The 20,518-nt window shown below is 40.7% G+C and overlaps 1 protein-coding gene across 7 annotated transcripts in view; it reads right to left on the bottom strand.

The window, feature by feature from the left end:
• Nucleotides 1-10,170: 10,170 nt before the first annotated feature.
• Nucleotides 10,171-20,518, bottom strand: part of LIFR (LIF receptor subunit alpha) — a 53,737-nt gene continuing 43,389 nt past the window's right edge. For all 7 annotated transcript variants that reach the window (XM_032675006.1, XM_032675003.1, XM_032675002.1 and 4 more), the window contains 7 exons: nucleotides 19,073-19,252; nucleotides 17,375-17,476; nucleotides 15,628-15,795; nucleotides 14,807-14,968; nucleotides 13,671-13,764; nucleotides 13,056-13,134; nucleotides 10,171-12,398 (listed from right to left, as the gene is read on the bottom strand). In XM_032675006.1, coding sequence (XP_032530897.1) covers nucleotides 11,760-12,398; nucleotides 13,056-13,134; nucleotides 13,671-13,764; nucleotides 14,807-14,968; nucleotides 15,628-15,795; nucleotides 17,375-17,476; nucleotides 19,073-19,252 — 1,424 coding nt within the window. In that variant the 3' untranslated portion in view covers nucleotides 10,171-11,759. The remainder of the gene's footprint in view (nucleotides 12,399-13,055; nucleotides 13,135-13,670; nucleotides 13,765-14,806; nucleotides 14,969-15,627; nucleotides 15,796-17,374; nucleotides 17,477-19,072; nucleotides 19,253-20,518) is intronic.

Genomic DNA, 20,518 nt, shown 5'->3' with positions numbered 1-20,518 from the left:
AGTGGCTTAGGCTCGTCTGAATACCTGTGAGCTAAAAGGATCTGATGAGGTGGAAGTAGTGGAAGTTTCTGCTGCATTTTTACTGATCTCAGAGTGCCCCTAGGTCCCTGGGTGCTCAAAGATATTCCCTAGACTCATCCTAACTATAGCTGACCTGGATAATGGCACATGCAAAATCCTACTAAGAGATCCCAGCTCTTCCCTGCATGATGAAAGGGATACTCAGATCGCTTAGATGAAAGATCTTGTGCTCCTCGTAGAAATGGTAGGAGTGGTAAAAACAAGTGCAGGTACTTCTTTAGAAACAGAAAGTAAGACAAAAATACATGGTGGTGCCAGCACATGTTTACCTGTGCTCTGCCCCCTGTTCAAATGGCACTTTGTTAAAAAAGGTCTGTAGAAGAGCTGGAAACACTCATGGTTTTCCTGCCAGGAGAAGCAAAGACATTCATGGTTCTCCTGCTAGGAGAAGTTTTGTTTGGCTTGGGGAGGGAGAAACCTGGGCATGGTCAGGAAAAAGCAGAATAAAGTATACAAGATCAAGGTGTGTCTTTAAAATGAAAGCAAATGGAATTTGATGCCTTGGGATGTAAAGGAGAATTGTTCAGAGTTTGAAAAAGGTTGGAAGCTGAAACCTCTGGAGGCTGAAGGTCTTTCTGATTGTTCACTGCAGCCCTGTGGCGGTGGAGAGACACAGCCTGCGCTTGGGTTGTGTCTCAGCTGCTGGCTCTCTGAGAGGGAAAACTCACGTTTAAAGAGCTCAAGGGGTTTCCCGGATGCTAATGACCTGTCCTGAGCTGGCACAGAGTAGTGAGATTTGACTGGCTCTACCCCTAATCCTGGGGACCTCTTGTGCTGCCAGTGATGGGGGACTACAACGGTCCACAAATAGCATCACCCTCTGCTCTGTCTTATGTGCCTCGCCTTTCCCACCCTTTCATTTTTGTCGCAGGGTTTGGAGACCAGTTCCAAGACAAACATCTGGTGGGAGAGGTCTCTATTTTAAGATAATTTACTGCAGAATACAGGGGCGGTTTAGTACAAGGCGGTACTTCTCCAAAACAAAAGCTGCTCTTTGAAACGGAGGGTAGGGAGGGGAGCGGGTAGGAAATACCTCTGTTGTTGTTGTTGTTGTGGAAAAAGAAGAGCGGCAAACGGCAGCTCCCCAAATGCCTGTTTCCAACTATGCATATCACCGCGTGAGAATTCGGAGCTGGCGACACATCACCCTGCAGTGGTGCAGGCTGAGCACAAGCAGCACAGCTGTGTAGTGCTGGCCAGGCGCGGGGTGGAGAGTAGGATAGCAAAGATGCTAAGCGGTTTGAATCATTTAAGAAAAAAAAAAGTCCTTTCTGCATCCTTTTAAAGATAATTGGAGAAACATCTCTCATCCACGTCTCCACTCTCCCTGATGAAGCTTGGGGCTAGGCGAGAGGCTGCGGTTTCCACTCCAGGGGACGAGCAGGAGGTAGGTGCCAGAAACTCAGGAACATCTGACCACAAGTAGGGGCTCGCCCCTCCGCCTTCAACCACCCTCTCTCTGATGCTGGCTGGGGCAGGGAAGGGGAAAGAAAGGTGGACAGTGCATGGCAGAGTGATTAGTCATTTTCTCAGGAACTGGCCTGAATGTGCTGCTTGCTGTCTCCAAGAATGTTTATTAGTCACATTATTTATTGCTTGGGCTGACTCAGATGCTAGGCATGACTCTGGTGCTGAACAGGATGAGCTCCTGCCCATTGACAGAGCATGTCTCTTTTGCCACAGGTACCTGTGCAAACCAGCAGTGAAGGCAGCAGTCACAGGTGCTTGTGTCTCTCTTTACAATTTAATCCCCTTCCTTAAACTCCAGTTCTTGGATTTCTTCCTGATTTTCCACACTAATCCCAAAATATGCAACCTTCCATTTACTACGGCTCAACACTTGCCATCAAGCCATCCTTGGTGGACTGAGTCAGGCTTTGTGCTGGGCACTGGCTGCTGGGCATAGCTGCCCCCTGGCTGCCCCTTGCCCTGCCCAGGGCAAAGAGTGTCTTGCTGCTCTTCATCACTCCTCCATCTCCATGGGAACCACTTGGGAATCAGCAGTTATGTTTAATCTGGTCATCCTAGAGGAAAATAAGGAAAAAAGAAAAAAAAAAAACAACAAAAAGAGAAGTCAAGGGAAACTAAAGCCAGATGAGATTTAGCAATGATCTCTATGGTAGGCAAATCCTCGCTGCACTGATGTGTTCTGGGTGATCAAAGATGAGGGGCCAGGAGCTTGTTTCCATCCCAGTCCTCCCAGCCTGGCCCCAGGGAGCAAAGAAGCAAAGAGGAGAAGGAGGAGGAGGAGAAGGAGGGGGCTGCCAGGGCTGGGAAGTTGCCCATTCCCTGGTGGAGCATTGGCCTGCGGTAGGTGCCTGTTAAAATTTTGTGCCTGTTACTATTTTGTCAGCCAGACTTTGCTTTTTAGAGAATGTTTTCATTCTGTACATACAGCAAGTAAGCCCAGTGGGAAATGCACTGTTCCAGCTCTACACATTCAGCTCCCTCCATGGCAGCATAACCTTTCAAGGGGAAGATCTCCTCACTTTGAAGGACTGGATAAAGTACAGTTGTGATTTACTCATGGAGAGCAGCAGCCACATCCTGTCAGACAGATGTATCTTTTTACCATCATTTTATTTCTTGAGTGGTGTGTGGGGGGTTTTCCCTTCTCCAAAACAACACCTTACTCTGATGTCTGAGTCAGTTGGGGCACTGCCTGCTCCAGCAAGTGCATCCCTCTCTCCCAGTCCATTTTTTCATTTGTTTGAGTCACTGTGGGCACTGTGGGTCAGGTGTTGAAGTGTCCCTGACTCTGCACTTGGGCATTTCACACATGGATAACAGGCTGGCGCTGGCTCCAGATTAATGTGGTCACTGCAGCTCTGCAAGGTTGTGGCTTTCTGTCCCTATGGACAGGACTCGGCTCATCTGAAAGTGCCCTCTTGCCAAACCCCCTGCACTGCCTGGCAGTGCTGTGACCAACTGCCCTGATTTCTCTTGAATATCCATTCACTGTCAGAGCATTTTTCTTTGTTCACTGTGCACAGGACAAAGATGACATTGTTCCTCTCCTCCTGCTATTTCTTTTTAAAGCTTCCCTCAGTCTTCCTTTCTAGGAAAACAACAGTGCTGGTCCTTTCAACACTGCAGTGTTTTCCAGGGCATGTTTTCCAGCACCTTATGTTACTGAGATAGGTGGAGAAGTGAGGAAGAAATGGAGCTGCACAGCACAGACACCCCATGTTCAGGGTCACAAAACAACAGCTTCCTAATTTATTTTTTGTTTTGCAGACCTTTAAATAGTTTCTAGTGGCAGTAGTAACAGCATATGCCATCACTTTTTGTGGACATAGTGGAATTTTCCTAAATTTTTCTGTCTTTTGGAAACATTGAAGGAGTAATATTTAACATTTTCTTTACCATTTCTCTTGCTTCCATTTTTTCCCCCTCTCTACAGCTTTTAAAGTTGGCATTGGCAAAGCAGAATTCAAAAATGAAATCACCAATTTATCATCACGTTTAGGCACTTTTCATTTTAACTGATTGTTCTTACCAAAACACAGATTTTTTTTTTATAACTAACAAATGATCCACGCACAGGGACTCTGTAAGTTTTATTTATGTGCTGAGAGAAACTTTTTGTGGTTGCAAATCCAGGTGAATGCTGTACTCTGATGCTACAGCAAGTGTCACATTAGGAGCAACCAGCATGGACAGCACAGTGAGAGTCAAGCAGAAGATAAGGATGTGTGCTGGAACAGGGTGAAACAAGGACAGGGAACACAGATGGTTTGACTCCCCATCCTCACCACAATGGTGACAAATGGGACAGTTCACGGTCCCTGGCAAGAAGCCTCCTGCTTTCATGGTTCTCTGGTGGAGCTGTTGCATGAGTATATCCATGCCGATTGATGGCATTCCCAGCTGTGAGCTGTGTTAAATATCAAACCCAACAGGGTTCTTTTAGCTCTGGGAACCAGAAGATGGAGGGAGAACGGTCTGGAACTCCAGCCTGCTGTGCTGCACTGAACAAAGCAGTATCAGGGTTTGAGAGGCCAGCTGTGGGTTTCATCTTTGGAACAACTGAAGCCTTTCCTTGTTTCCAGTTCTATGACTTTCAGTTTTTTCAGAGCAGTAGTTTTCAGTTCTGCTAAAAGACATAATGCCCTTAACCCACCTCCCAGAGCTCAGTGGAGCTGCCACATCCTCCCTAGCTTCTGTCACACCCACAGGCTGCACCAGTCTGCTATTGCAAGGCAAGGAATTGACTCAGACTTGAGACTGCCTCCAAACAAATGGACAAGCACAGTGGCACCATGGTGGCTTCATATGATGTGCAGTAATACAGTACCTCTCTGTGCACAAGCTGTTAAGCCCAGGTGTCACTCCCTAGTTAGTGGCTAGATGAGCCACAAAATTTCTTGGCTGTCACTAGGACACCACGTGCCAAGACATAAATGGCCTCAAACGTAAGGCCCACGTTGTAACCACAACAGAAGCTGACCATCTCCATTCCACCAAAACACTCTTAGAAAGTGTCCTGTGCCACCCAAACCAACCCTACAGTGTACAGCCTAGGCCCATTCATCCCACTGCTACACTTGGAGTAGGGATGTCCACTGTGCAGACCTGTCCACCACAGAGAGCCTGTGGTGGTTCCTCTCTGCAAACAGACAGCCCGAGTGTACAGAGAAATCACATCTCAGATGCCAGCTGGTTTAGAGCCATAAGCTCAGGAGGACACAGTTAAGTGAACTGGTCTTCTTCTTATCACTGCATCATTAGAGCAGGAGGGCTTCAGAGAACCTTGTATGCACATGCTACAGCATGTTGTGCCCAGGAGAAGCTGCTTGGGGAGTATCTGTGTTACTGCCCACTCTGCCTATCAGGAAGCCAAGGCTGTGCTTGCCAGATCCTGTGGTTATTTACTCTGGCACAAAATTAGAATAACTCTGTGTGTACTGGAGCATGAGCAGAATTTAACTCTTACCTAAAAAACAAACATGAGAGCAAGGAATATGAATACATTTAAGAGTGTAAGAAAATATATTTATTAAATTTCATGGCAATTGTATGGCAAAAATTGTTAAATACATGCGTACTTTTAGACACCCAAGCAATACAACAGGAATTACAACAAGCAAGCAAACTAGGTTTAAAACATATGCAAAGTTGTATCTTAATGTTAGGTTAGTCTTAAATGTCAACTGCCACACTGAAATATTATATCCCCAACACGATCCCATGCTTCCTTTTTCAAGCATGCATTTGTTTAACTGCTTAGCTGATAATTTTCATATTGATACACTTAGTTGAATCAGTATTTTACTTGGCATGCTACAGCTTCATTAAAGTGCCTTGTGATGATTTTCCTAAAATTGTAAAAGTACTTTTTCAGTAGCAGATTTGGAAGCTGGAAAACTTCAGTATCATTCAGCAACAAAAAGACGTTGAATGACTGATTACATTTAGTGTGTTATGAAGACTAAATCAGTACATCAAGCTGACAAAATATTCTCAGAATTAATTTCTATAGATGACTATTTCAAATTGGCAAATAATATTTTCACTAGTATTAAACAAAAGTCCATTAAAATCTTTGTAAAAACAGAACATAAAAACATCTCTAAACAAATTATTTATGCTGTAAAAAATATGGTATAAAAAGAGCTAAAAAAAATTGAACCTGTTCACAGTATGTATTTTTAATGTTACAGCATTATAATACAATGTTGTGTGTTTTTTTAGGGTGACCTGTATGATTCCACCAGTTCTGCTGTTTTATGCACCACAACAGTCTCAAAGTTCAAATTACTGTTACCTTCAGGTAGGATTTCAGATAAGAGTTGATTCAGTTGTCTTCTCTTTTTGCTATCCCCTGCTTCACAAACTTTTATGACATCCTATGAAACATAAAACTGTTGTTCATCCTAAGCCACTCTTGAATCACATTAAGGAAACACTGTGATATTCAAGAATTCTTTTTTTTTTGTATTACTATTAAAGAGTGTGACCTTGCCAGTTTCTATTTTACCTTGCCCTGCTTGAGCTATTTATTTTTTAAGTTTTTCTTAATCCAAACAAGGAAAATGAGAGCATTTAATTTTTTGCTTCGTCCCTGGGTAAGTTTTACTCACTATATTTTGCACAACATGAGACCAAATGAGTTGCAAAGGTATTGAAGCTTCTTGTGGAAGTTGTGCATACACCTCTACTCCTGTAGCAACAGTCAAAGTGCAGATTTGGGACTGTCCAAAAACCTACCTAGAGATTTTGTTAGATATCACATTAAAAAATAAGGATTTCATCTGTTCTGCTGCAAAAAGTCACCTGGGCAGTGATGTCTCAAGAAGAGAGAGGGATTATTCCTGTCCTGTCATGAAACACTCTGCCAGAACAGCTCACCTGCACGGGGACGCTGAATCCCTGCCCTCCAAAATGCAGAAGTTCTCTAAGATATTTTTATTGTAAAAGCAGAAGGAATTAATAGAATTTTTGTAGGGGAAAAGTATTGTCATGCACCCTGGGACAACTTGTAAAGTTACAGAAACCCTGCCAATACCATCTGAGGTTTGTTTGCATAACATGCAGAAAGGAAACAAACATTGGCTATCTTAGAAACACTGGGGAAAATCCAAAGTTATATAAATGGGGGAGGGGAAAGAAAATCTTTATGGAATAAACTTTTCCAGCTTCTAAGGAGATATTTAGGAATTTAAGACAGTTCTAAACATAATTAAATTAGTTTTTAAACACTCCAGCATTTCTGAATCCTTGTCTAGCATTTGGGCTCTTGGACTGTGTTTCCAGGCTTACTAAGGAAAATGCATAGAAAAAGTCAACAACAAATACTGTGAAGTGCCAACAGTATCTCTGAGCATCAGCCACAGAGGGCACCACTTAATGCACAGCACCTCGAGCACTGTGCAGTGTTGGGAGGAGTGCAGATGGTAGCTGCTTCCTCTAGATGAAACTGCATCTCAGAAGGCATATATTCACGCACAGGGCTCCAAAAAAAATCACTCTGGTAATTGCAAGCCAAATTCCTCTGCCATATGCACCTAGGTACATAACGATGCAGGCACACGTGTCCACAAGGGGTTAGGACGTGGTGTTAAAAATATTAATGTCTTTTGCACTGAAATCTTCATCAAAGTCTGTGGTGGAACTGAAGATGCTATTTACATGGGAAGCTCTCCATAGATTCATGGTACACAGAGCCTTGGCAGCAACCTGATTCTCTGAATGTTACATTTTCCTTATCTATTCAAAATTCTTTTACTATATTTCTATCTAGTTGTAGGGATACAAGTATTCTATTTGCAAAGCAGTATTTCTTTAAAAACAGAGCACACAATTTCTCATTGCCTTTTCAGAGCGATGTCTAAATGCCTTCTCTCTCCCATGCATCCAATTGCCTTCATTTTTGCTACTATTCATGTTCAACTGAGTGTCCTGAAGGACACAATCACAGGAAACACCACAGCCCTAAGCTTTACCCTGCTGAACCTGTCAACAACAACAACAACAAAAACAACAACAAAAAGGCAGCTTGAATATGCCTTTTCAGAGTAGCCTAAAACTTGAGGTCAGCAGGAGTGTGCTGCTGCCGTGTTCTTAGCCAAGGAAAGTTCTGATCCCCCACATCAATCCCAGATGAAGAAACACGGCGCATTTGCCAATTGTGCCATGACAGACAACACGGCCACTGGTTCCCTTTGGAAATGGTTTACCCATGAAAGCAGCAGTTAGGGATAATAAAGACAGCTTACCACAGCAAACATCAGTTTTCAGGTTTGAAGTCTGCCAATACAGCCACTGCATAGCAGGGGAGGTAATTCACTGCCTGCCTGTAATATTAGCTTACTATTTTGTTGATATATTAACTAGTAATTCTGTGAGGTATATCACATGCAGATCTACCATCCCAAAATTTATTAACTAGTAATTCTGTGAGGTATATCACATGCAGATCTACCATCCCAAAATTTAACACACAAACCTGAGATCCCAGATCTCAATGCATGTCAGAACAACAAAAATAATGAATGTGTCAAATAGGAGAGTGCACAACATTACATCAAATGTGACTGATGTTCCATGCATACAGTGAACAGTACAAAAAACCCATTACAAACCCCAAATTGTCACATATGACAGGTAGGCTCAAAAATAAAAAGCAGCAGAACTGATGATTTTCTTCAGAAAGCAACTGCTTGGCATTAATACCCTAAATCTCGGAACACTGATCCAACTTGAGGATTGATGCACGGAGTTAGGTATAATAGTGTTTTGGTCATATCCCTTCTGGAAGTTTGCTGTTGGGTTTTTTTTTTGTTTGTTTGTTTGTTGGTTGATTGGTTTGTTTGTGGTTTTGTTGGTTTTTTTTCCTTTTTTAAATTTTTTAAAAGCTGCACTTTCTATTCTTCTAGAAAGAGAAACAAAAAACCAAAAGAAGTAAAACAAAATAAATGATCTATAAAGGAACAAGACCTTTCAGAAAGTGATGGTAAGGAAATGCAGTACTTCAAGCTTCCTAAGGTATTTTTCAGAAAAAAATTGTCTGAAGAGGCTCACCAGGAAGCTCAAAGGCACTAGTACAAGAAGTCTGATCCCCTCTGAAGCTTACAATTGTTATCAAAGCATTTAGAGGCTAAAGAGCACCATGCTTTGAAAGTGAATTTGGTACAAAGACATTCCTAAATATGTTTTACTAGTTTAACATGGCACTTGGGCTCAGAAAGCAAGTCCATTCCCTGACAGTCCTTGTCATTCCTCCTTACTGCTCCATGCACCTAGAGGTGTCTTCACATGATCACAACATTAGCACTGAACCTCTCACTACCCATCTAGCATTTGGATTCACTGCTGAAAATCTAAGACAGACACTGGCAGCACTGAATAGGCTCAAAGGAAACCACAGACGTGAAGCAGCTGAGCTTCCAAGTGCTGGAATGACAACTGCTTGCTGGTTCATAACTATTAAGCAATAATGATGCTACAGATACTGCACAAGCCTGTGTCTCTCCTGCATTTACCCCACTCTTCTCTCACTGAAGCTGTTGCTGTCAACAGGACTCTTCTGCCCTGCATCCTGGAAGTAAGAACATCAGTCAAATAAAAGGTATGGTCAGAGTTTAAAAAAAAAAAAAAAGAGATGAATAATTAGATGAGAGAGTATCAAGGCAAACCATGTATTTGTGGAGCTTTCCCCTACCTAGTCACTTAGAAATGGACCAATTTAAAATGTTGTTGCCTTTACTGAATAGGAAGAGCAGCACATGGAGAAACCTGAGTATGTGATGCTTGTGTGTAAGTGATTCACCATGGGAGCACTGCAAATGGTCTTAGGCTGCTGCCTGTGAGCTCAGTGTGTCCTCTGCAGCTGCCCTGACTTCCAGTCTGCTCAATTAAAAATTGCTAGTACTCTCACACTTCAGTTTGATTTTGTTTCTTGCAATAGACAGGCATATGAAAAGCACAGTTATTGTTCATAATCAGCTGTTCTGCTACAGAGGGTTTTTTCATTTGGATCACCATACAATACTGATTGCTCCTCTGCATTGAGAAACTGCTCTATGAAAAAATGCAAACCACTACTCATACACTGTCCAAGACATCTTCTGCTTTCAATTAAAAGCATATGGCAGCACAAGCTAAAATTCCTCTTAGGAGATAAACACATTAGGCCAAATCTAAACTAGCGAAAAGAAATGCTCTAATAAAGAAGTATTGTGAAAAAGGTTTGTTACTATCAGGATTTAGCCACTTGTCAACTATTAAGCACAATGGGTAGAACTGCTTCCTTTTATGTATTAGTTTAGTGTTCTGAATAAGAGGCCATGAAACTTTCTCTTGTGCTGATGTCTGATGACAAATGGACATCACTCTTTTCACTGCCTGTCTTTTCATTCGCAGCCCTAATACTCCAAGACTCAACCTCAAAAGCCGAGGTGCTATCTGTGCTTTACATCTTTTCAGAGACACTTTGCCACCCCTGCCAGATCTGCAGACTGAACTATTTTTCACTTCTTCACAGTTCACTCTTCCAGAAGGCACACACAAGCAGTTGTTACTGATGATGACTTGGATACTATTTAGTGTTGTGCGTTTTTGTCAGTTTTGAAATACCTTTGTATTTTCATTCTACAGAGAAGGCAGAGACATGCCAACAGTTGAAACTGCACCATCCATTGCTGCAATTACTCACAAAGTAACTAACGAAATGGAGGTCTAAAAAAAAAAATGGTTAGGTTTATGGAGACCGTTTTTGATCAAGCTGTTTAACATCTGACACCTCACCACTGTGTTTTACAGTAACAAACAGGTAAGTTAGAAAGTTTCTCCTGTACGCTAGTGAAATCCATGTATGCCACAGTCTGAAGTTTACACAGTGAAATATTACAGTTACAGCCGTCTAGAGATGCATAAGTGAAAACAAGCATGTTAAAAGATGATTGTTCTGAACACTCCTTTAAGCACAAAAATGTACATAATTTAAGCTTTCTTTGCATCGCATATCTGGTAAAGGAGAGGTAGAAATAGCCACACTAAAACCTCCTTGGGTTTCTCCCTGCCACTAGAGAAATCCTACCTTGTAGTCCCAGGTAGGATTTGTATAGAAGGTCCTGTGGGGTAGACACTTGAGATCAGCCAGGCAGCAGGTAATACAAAGCTAATACAGTAAAGACCATCCAAAGAGCAATTTCTTCTCAAGGAGCTAGTACTACTACCTGTAATTTCACATGCCAAACTACTTGGACAGCTAATGTGAGCAGACAGAGATTTCCTCATGGCTTAAATTACCGCATAGTGCAAAGACTGCTGGACACTAAGGGTGAATGGAGTACTGTACCACTTTGAAGCAGGAAGTCTGGAGCAGAAGCTATTAAATACAAAATGCATTAGTGCAATACCTTAGGAAAGATTAACTCCTTAACCAAAGGACAGAAAAAATATAGAGCATTCTAAGTTAAAAAAAAAAAAAGTAAAGTTTTAAACTTTATGCAGTTCTTATTGAGGTTTCAATCAGTGTTACACTTTTTTCCCCCAAGTTTGTACCCCTGAGTCAAACACTGAATAAACATTGTACAGTAGGTACAGAAACTAGTGTCTGGTTAAAAATCAACAGGTCTGAATGGTCATTGCTTCAGAAGTGTTAAACAGTGACAATAACCCTCCATATGAGAGAAGGAAAAAATAGCACTCTCATTTGCTCTTAGTTTATAACTAGGTAAAAGATCTCAACAGTTTCCAACCACATTGTTTCCGTGTATTAGGCTGACATTTGTGACAAATGAAACCTTCAGTAAGGAAACCTGTTGGGGCTGCATCATTTGAGTCTGCATGGTTGAGAACAACTACGACAAAGCAAAGCAATCTTTCCAAGTTATACGTTGCATGAGACTATGTTAATCTTGGAGCACTATGTGAAGGTAGGCAGAGTTCTTTGACTATTATTATAGGGGCTCTAAACTCAGTACCCAGTATATCCAATATATTTTACTAGAGTAATAACTAAATTGCTATAATTTTTGCCTTTTGGCCTCTATTACAATGGAATATTAACACTTTCACTAACTCAAACATGGTAACGTTCAGCTCACTAGAACTTCTGCTGACTGTCTCCAAGAATAATTCATGCTTTTTGCACTTTTCTTCTTGCTTTCTTTACAACATTGGGAATAAAAGCTTATTTAGAAGGCAGGTTCAGGAGCAACAAGGACTCACTGTTAATCATTTGGTTTGTTCTGAAAAAAATGTGTGAAGGACCACCCTATGTTAATGGGTTTAGGAGAGTCTTCATCATCCTTTGGGGGAAGAAGAAACTGTCGGGAATTAATGGAGCATGGGCTCCCAAAGGATGCATTTTCATTGTTGCTTTCAACTGATCCAGGAGAGTCCGGAGTGTCCATGTTCCAGGCATTTGTGTTTGCTTGAGGTCTGTAACCTGCAGTTTTATCCAATTCTTCCTCCACAGGTGAGCGACTCTCTGTATTCATAGCACTGACGGACAGCTGCATTTGTGGCTTATAGCCTGCTGTAGTCACTACGTCTATTTCTGGCTCCTCCTCTGATTTAATTTGAGGCTGATACATGGATTGGATGTCAATGTAAACCACCTGAGATGACCCCCCAGGTTCATCTGTAGGGGGATTTGAGATCTCCTCCTCAATGATAGGGGGGCAGTAGGACACAACAACATGGTTCTCCATTTCTGAGTCAGAGCCATCTTCAGGCACGGTGGTGTCTGCTGCTGGGGACATCATCTCCGTGTCTTCAATCTTGGGAGCTGTAGACTGTGTTTCCACCACTTCAACACTATTGGGGGTGCATGGGTTCATTTCCAGTGTTTTAAGTGTCTTATTCCCCTGAAGTGAGAAAAAGGAGAAGGGGGAGAGACTTAGCTAAAAAATCTGGAAAACATGAAAGCAACAACTTGCCCAAATTACACCAGTATGTCACTTGTGGTCTGTACTTATCCCACAGCCATTAATACACTATAACCACAAAAACTGGTTATGATTTTTTGGCTCTTCATATATTCATGTTAATGTTAAAAGTATTTCACACAAACTAAAGAGACTTGAGATCTTGCAGTAAGTGTTTGAGAACTCTTTCCTCAAATCTCAGCTTTGTATAACCGATTCCAGAAGGCTGTTTAAATGCCCACTTCCATCTCCTGTAATTACCAGGAGGTTAGGATAGGGCATATACACATCCCCATACTTTCTACTTCTGCTAACACTGTCACAAAGACTGGTGTGTTACTCCCACATCGTTATCACGTACTGACACTTCTCATTAGTTCAGGAAAACAGAAATGCAGCAGTCCTTTCCTAGTGCAAACATTACAAATAACTACACTAACAACAGCCTGACTGAAGTTACTCAGTAAACTGGTTTGTTTCCCCCTGCCACAGGGTTTTTTCTGCAATTGGAACAGATGAGTCAAGGTTTGCAAAAGAATTCTTTAACTTGCAATATCTTTCAGAAGTTTAAAATACTAGATTTAAAATTAGAGTTACCTCGCAGATGTTCCTCTGAAACTGCAGTGCCTTACTGTTTTCAGGATTCGGGATCTCTGGATAAAATGTTTCTTTAATCCTTTAAAGATGAAAGAATAAACTTCTATAAATTAGCAAGGCTTGAAACAGATTGCAAATACACAAAAGGAGTCAGGACGTTTCTCTTTAATTCAGAATACTGAAGACATCTGGTGCAAAGATTTAGTGCATTGAACTTTCCCTGAGCATAATGGAAAACCCAGCAACTTTCTTTTTTTTTTTTTAAGTATGGAACTTGATATGTCACATTTACTAAAAGTCAAAGATGGGATGTCTACCTGAGTGTTTGTGGATGGCACAAATTACAGTATGTTGCCAGTTTATTTCCATCTGGGAACCATTTATAAACAGTGCTCACTGGGAGACAGGCTCCTGAAAAACCTTTTTGCATTCCTCACTCTGACCTCTCTCTAATGTGTCTCCTTCTACAAGGTCTTTTTGCCATCCAACTTTGAACATAGCCCACTGACATCTTTGGGTACTTAGAGACAACAAAGAATGACTACAATGGTGGAATACCCTAGCACTGAAACCAACACTTCCAGGAAAAGATGAGAACTGAATGCAGGCACTCACCATTCCCTCTTTCGGTAGCAGAAGATGCTGGCCACCACTCCTAGCAGCACCACCACTGCCACAGGGATGAGAATTGCAATGATTAATCCTACAGCTGGGGGATAAAAAAGGGAAGGACAGTAAATATATATCCAAAGTTATCAGCAAGTTTTAGGCCTTTTGCAATATCCACGGTGATTAAAGACCATTTCATCAAACTCATGTAACAGTGGCCTGCGAAGTGTGACCTATATCACTACCCTTCCTCTGGGCTGGAAGGGCAAAAGTCCACCCAATAAACAGAGCTGATTCAGTGACAACTACAGGAATCAGCAGATACTTCTATCTGATAGCTTAATTGCAAAAGGCTTCATGTGCTGCACAACACCAATCCCACTGTGATTCTATTCTCACTAAGCACTGGAATTGCACTTTCATGCTACCTGAGCTGGCCAAGCCTTTGGTAATGGCTCGTATAGGCCAACAACTCATTGCACTAACTGCACTGTCTCTTATATGGTTTACAAGGCTTCTAATCCCCAGGTTTTAGCTCCAACACATTCCCCCTGCCTTCCTCCGTTGATATTAAGTGTCCCAAATTTGATTTTTCATGTATTTCAGTTGCACCACAGTGTCTTTCATTAGAAATACTTTTTTTTTTCTCTCATCCCCCAAAGTCAATCTCTTTTTTTTTAAATTGCTTTTTTGTGTTTGTTTCTGTCAGGGGATCAATAAAACTGAATTCAAAGCAGAGATGCATCTGTTTACAATTCTGAAACTGATAAATATTTCCACAGTGTCTTTCTTCCCACCATCTATTAGCATATATTCATCATGGGAAACCTGACAAAAACAACTAGCTGCTTGAGAAGACTAAGCTCAGACTTCACTATATTTAGTAGTAGCTTAGAAGTTATTTTTCTTGCATACGATACCATGAAATACAAAGTAGTTGCAATAAGAAAGGATCTTTCCCTCACCCTGAACTGTATCAATTTTTGTATTTATAAATAACCAACTAAATAAAAGAAAAATCAGACTATAGGCTCAAACTACCTAGAGAGACCAGAAAAAATCCAACAAAATAAGCTCAGCTTTATATACACTGTACAGCTCCTGTACTTAAGACTATTAATGAACAGGGATAATCAACTTACAGTCCTCCTTTGTCACCACATAGAGGCTGTTTGGAGGGCTCAACCCACCAGCAGTGTAGGCTTGTAGCTCCAGCTGGTAACTTGTTTTGCCTTGAAGATCAAGTATTTTCATAGACTTCTGTGTTAAGTTAGTGATGTTGTTAACTTTAAGTTCTGGATTCCCTGTTTTTTTGGAAGCAGTAAGAAAAGTATAATTGTGTAAGAAAGGATTCACAAAGACAGCCTGAGCTTTAGCAAAACTTTCTTGAAGCCAGCATATGAAACCTGAAGAACAGTCTGTGTAAAGGAAAACTGAAATAAAGAAACCTATCAATGGTGCTTGCTTATACAGCACCAAACAGCACAGGAGTGTGGTGTTGCCACTGCAGAGTGACCTCATTTCCATACACTCCTGCTTGTCCTCTTATGTCAGTCTGAGTCAGGCTTCAGTTCTGTACAAGATGGGCACTGAAAGAATATACCCTATTAAATACAGCCATGTAACCTCCCCCTGTCTCATCTACTCAGGGTATCTGTGCACAGGACAGTGTGACACATTGCTGCTTAGTCACTGCACAACTTTATGGCCTGACTGAGCCAGGGTTTTCTCCAACTTTTGCTTTATATTGAAAAACAACCGTGCTAACCACACAAGGAGCTGATTATTTTAAATGCCTTTGTCACATATCAGGGGCCAGTTATGCCAATGAGTAATGCAAGTGAATTATTATTAAAGCATCTTTTTTATTAAAGTGAAATTATTTAAAAAAAAAAAAAGAAAAAAAAAGAAAAAAAGGAAGACAGAATAAGTAAGGAAGTTGTAATCTATACAATCCATTTACCTGATTCTGAAAGTCTAGGCTTTAAAGTATCTTTTTCACCTTTTGCAAAGGAAAGAAGATATCCTTTTAAAAACCCTCGGCATTCTTCAATAGGAATATCTTCCCATCTTACCAATATAGAATCTGAAGAAGTTTCTTCGACAGTAAAATTTGGTGCACTTTTTGGAGCTGTAGGGAGAATTATGAAGAAAGAAACTAGTAAGAAATCACCTTAACATTAAACGCTGAAACCATGTAAGTGTTTATTCAGTTTTATTTCAGGGTTATCATTTCCAACCTTTTCCTCAACACTTTTTCCCTCGCTGTTAAGAACATGTGAAAAGACTTAGTAGGTAATACTACAGAAGTCCAACTACCTTGGTCTCATTGTTATTATTTACTCCAGTATTATCTACTAACAGACGCTGAAATAAAAATTTCTCTTCAGTCAGCCTTCTTACAGACTCATACATGTAAATACCATTCTTCCTGCAACAAGCCCTGAAAGATTCTATAAACATTCAGAGGATACAAATTACTTAGCTTTTAAAGGCTTTAACTCTAACTTCATAGCTTTTCCTAAAATTAAACAAACTCCACATTCCTATCATGGAAACCTATCTTAGCTTAAAAGAGCTACTCTTAGCAGTCTTTGCAAGTCCTTATTCCAATAACTGAAGCCTACTGAAAGGTCACATGCACCAAGACTTAAGTCTGACACTTGGCTTTGATCTACCAATGCTAAAATCATGTTTAAGAATGCATCCATTTTTCTCTTGGTTATCTGTCCAAAAGCAAATCTGAAGTTTTACAACGAATCTGTGCTCTTATGCAAGGTGAATACATTCTCAGTTCCTAATAAGTTTCTTCTGCATGTTCAACGCATTTTTAGTCCCCCAAACTCTTTATACCTTGAAAACTCCTGATCTGGTCAGAATAGATATGGAAAACTCTTCTGGGAAACTGTTCAGAATTTTTACAGATATACAAATGATTGAAAGTTGAGTTTCTGGAAATATTGCCTTAACCTCACCTTCAACCTTAGCAATGAAATAAACAACTGCCTTTCCAAGGGCTCAGATTAAGTCAGCAATTCAGTTTTCCAGGCAAACTATTCTAGCAGATCACACATTAAACTTCAAAGCAAAATGGGTGTTGTAGTTACAATACAATACAATACAGCTGTGGTCTTAAAGGATAAAGTCATGTTCAGACACCTGGGAACAGAAAGCATTCAGACACTGATGTATCTCCAGACCAGCAAAGTTCAGCCCTGGGTCAAACCCCAGTTACCCAGACAGGATTGGTATGGGACAGAATACAAGCACAATTCCCAAAGCGGCTTGTGCTCTGAGTTCTAGTTTTGGTCTAAGAAGCGTTTTCAAACAGAAATGTTATGGACACTTTTTATATTTGCTGAGCTGTACCAAATGTGCTCAGAAGTTTACTTTGACTTGATGAATCAAAGAAGTTGCCTCCTCTCCTGCAGAAGTGATGTCAGCCATGTGTTTCAAATTATGCCTGTGCCTCCAATTGTGAAGACCACTGTCTTCAGAGTGAACCTCTGTGCCACCACACAAGCTGGAGAACATGGGGTTATTGCATGCTTGGAACTGGCTGGAGAAATATATTACAGTTATACACAGAGAATAAACACAAGTCAGTAGTACTGCATGGTGATTCTGGTCTTAATCGTCTTCTGCCAACACTGAGCTAAAAATAGTCTAAATTCACTCTGTAGAGATCCTGAATGATAAAGTACACTTACGCAGCTCTTTCATATAGCCAGTTATGTTTTTCAACAACTGATATCCAGTGGATTTGCAGCCATACACTGAAAAGTTGTATCTCACGCCAGGTTTAAACAGAGCTGCAAGAGAAAATTGCTGTTAGAATATTTCACTTCTGAAGAATTATGCTTTTAAGTTTCACATGACTATTAAATAAATATGTATTAAAAAATTACAAAGTGTAATGGCATAAATACCATCTCTACTTGTAATTCCTACAAAAGCCATGCCATCAGATGTGGTTTAGAAGCAGTAACCTAATCTGGCTCCCAGAGAAAATTCAGTACTAAACAAAGAGGATTCAAAACAAGCTACTCAAATTGCATAAATTGCTCTTTCCATAGGTAAACACAAACTGAAGTTACCAGAAATAATCCCCTTCCTTTCCTCCCACAGCAACCATGTAGATCCTGCCTCCTCCTCAGAAATACAAATACAATTTGAAATAACCAGTCTTATTGGAGCAACAGTATGAAAGATATGGAAATAACTCTCAAAAGTGATAGTGAAGCACTCTAGCAATGAACTTCAGTCCTGAACTGACTTTAAAAAACAAACAGTCTTAAAAATTATGCTTCACATGTGTTTGATGAAGACACAGGTGTTTGATGCTACAACATGTAAATGATTTACCACTTTCTGGGCTTTTCTCAAGTCAGGGCTGTACACTACTTTCAAGATTTTTTCCTAAACAAGATGCCACTGTGAAACTATACAGAAGTAAAGTGAGTTTTGTAAGCATCCAGGTCCAGCCTGAGAGATTCTCCTGACTGGATTAAGCACAGAGGTGGATTTGCCCACTTGAGCCCAGCCCTAGCAGCTTGATAATTCCCACAATGTGCTGCAAGAACCATTCCAGGGAAAAGCTCAGGAGTAGGGCCGTGCATCGTTGGACAGACATGGCATTGACTGCTTGAAAAAATCAAGCTCTAGATAGCACAAAACAAAACAACATGGACACAGTGTTGTAATTACAGACAGAAAAGCATATTGCCCCCACCCTCCTGGGTCTCACTCCCCCTCAGCTTTCATATGTACACAGCTCCAAGTTGTTTTCCTGAATGGAGACTTTTATACTAAACTCTTCTAAAAAGCAAATATACACCATTTGAGACAGCAGAGAAAAAATCCTATATCTTTCATGGGTCCTCTCTTTCCTCTTCTGCTCCTCCTAGTCCCACCACAGCTGAGTTTCATTTCCCTGATCTGCCCACCAGCATCTAGAGACCTGGAATGTGCCCTGTTCCAGGAAATTTCAATTGTTGACAGCAAGCCAACACATGGAGGTCACACTTAAAAAAATCTGCCTCATGTAAAAACAACGGATTAGTCTTCCCCCATCCTGAGCAGCACTGTTTATGTTTGGAATCCAAATAAAACCCCAAACCCTAGATTAACCATTATGCATTAGGCTGAGTTAGGAAATTGTTGGGTATAGCTAGAAGAGGTAATTTCAAAACAGTTAATAAACACAGGATGATAAAAGTTAAGTCAAGACTGGTATTTGGATTTGGCAGGACTGTGTAAAAAAATTAAAATAAACACAGTACCAAGAAGGATTTTATTTACACAAGTATGCAGCAATGAAACAATCTTCAACAGCATTGGTGCTGCTCTCACTCCACTCGCTCCTCAGGCTCTCCAGAAAGACTAGTAAGAAATTATTTTTGACTTACCAGATTTTATCACTGCATTTGTTGTGTTTGAAGGAAATTTCTGCCAGTCCACACTACAAGGTTCAGACCCAGACGAATGACACCATTTTACTACATAGCCACAGGTCATGTTGGGGTAAGAATCCCAAGAAACATTAATTCCATTCCCCATTGCCATGGCCTGTCCTGTTATGATATTGTCTGCAACAAAGGTGACACAAAAATCAATCAGAGGGCAGACACTTGTCTATAGGCCAAGATGAAGAAAGCCTTCCAGACACAGCACAATGGCTTTATAAACGGCAGTCATTTCTAAGAACGAGAGGTAAGCATGAACTGTGAAATCCAACAACTGTGCAACTGTGTTGCACTCAGCTGTGCTTTCTGGAGTGCTCAAAATCAGACGTAGCCTGCAGCAAATCCCTCAGCCAGTCTTAAGTATGGTGACGAGAAATGCAGCAACTCAGGACTGGCTTAAAAACCACTTTTTCAAGATAAGGATTTACAGCAGATGTCAGATTCAAATATGAATTAACACCAATTTGGCAGGAGCCTCCAGCTATAAGTTCCTGCTGTCATTTCATCAAATGGTTTGCTTTGTGTTTCTTTCAGAGTGTCTTGCTGTCACTTGCTCAACCACAGACAACCATTTTTCACCAAGAATCAACAGCAATAATCACATCCCTGGCAATCTTTATGGAGGCTTCAGTCTACCAAGGGTAAATTAAATGAACAAACAGACAAAACAAAACAAAAGCAAGCAAACTTTGCCTTTTGTCTATTTTTCTTGTTTCTGATTACCAAAGGTTTAGCTTCCCTTGAAGTGATCAGATCTGGGAACAGCTTCTGATTTCTGCAGCTTCCCTCCATGGCTGTCCATCAGCCGGGACCCTGCAGAGCTAAGGGATGGTTTCCAAAGGCCACCGCAAAAGCAGTGGCCCCATGACAGATCTGCAAAAACAATCTCAGGGTTTTAGTTTTCCTTTTTCAGTGTTCTCATTTACGCTCCCTATTGAGTCTATTATTTCATTTTATTAAAGCTATAAACTATGGAAGGCTGAAGGGCAAGGACAGCTTTTAGGAATCAGTGCTATGAAAACTTTACTCTCACAGACATGCTGTGAATGTTGAAGAACGTCTATTTTTAAATAATCTTAACATACAGCTAAGTGTACAATCCTTTTCTAGCTTGCTCATGGCAAGAAAAAGACATATGATTAAAAGACCAAGTCAACTCCACAAGTGGTTCCATATTTTTTCCAAAAAAACTACTATGTATCCAGTGAAACTACACTTCTACGATGCTGGAAAATACAATATTTCTAATTAGCTGGCTTTAATTTTCCTATTTACAGAAAAGAGGTTTTACTGACTGTGACCACATGCTCTAAAAAATGCTTAAATACACGACACTCAATTTCATTTCCTGAGCTGGATGACTAGAAATTCACCATGGGCAGTACTGCT

This window comes from Chiroxiphia lanceolata, chromosome Z, assembly GCF_009829145.1.
Source record: "Chiroxiphia lanceolata isolate bChiLan1 chromosome Z, bChiLan1.pri, whole genome shotgun sequence".
NCBI lineage: Eukaryota > Metazoa > Chordata > Aves > Passeriformes > Pipridae > Chiroxiphia > Chiroxiphia lanceolata.
Note: the sequence above shows the minus strand (reverse complement) of the source record. Positions and strands in the feature narration are given on the sequence as shown.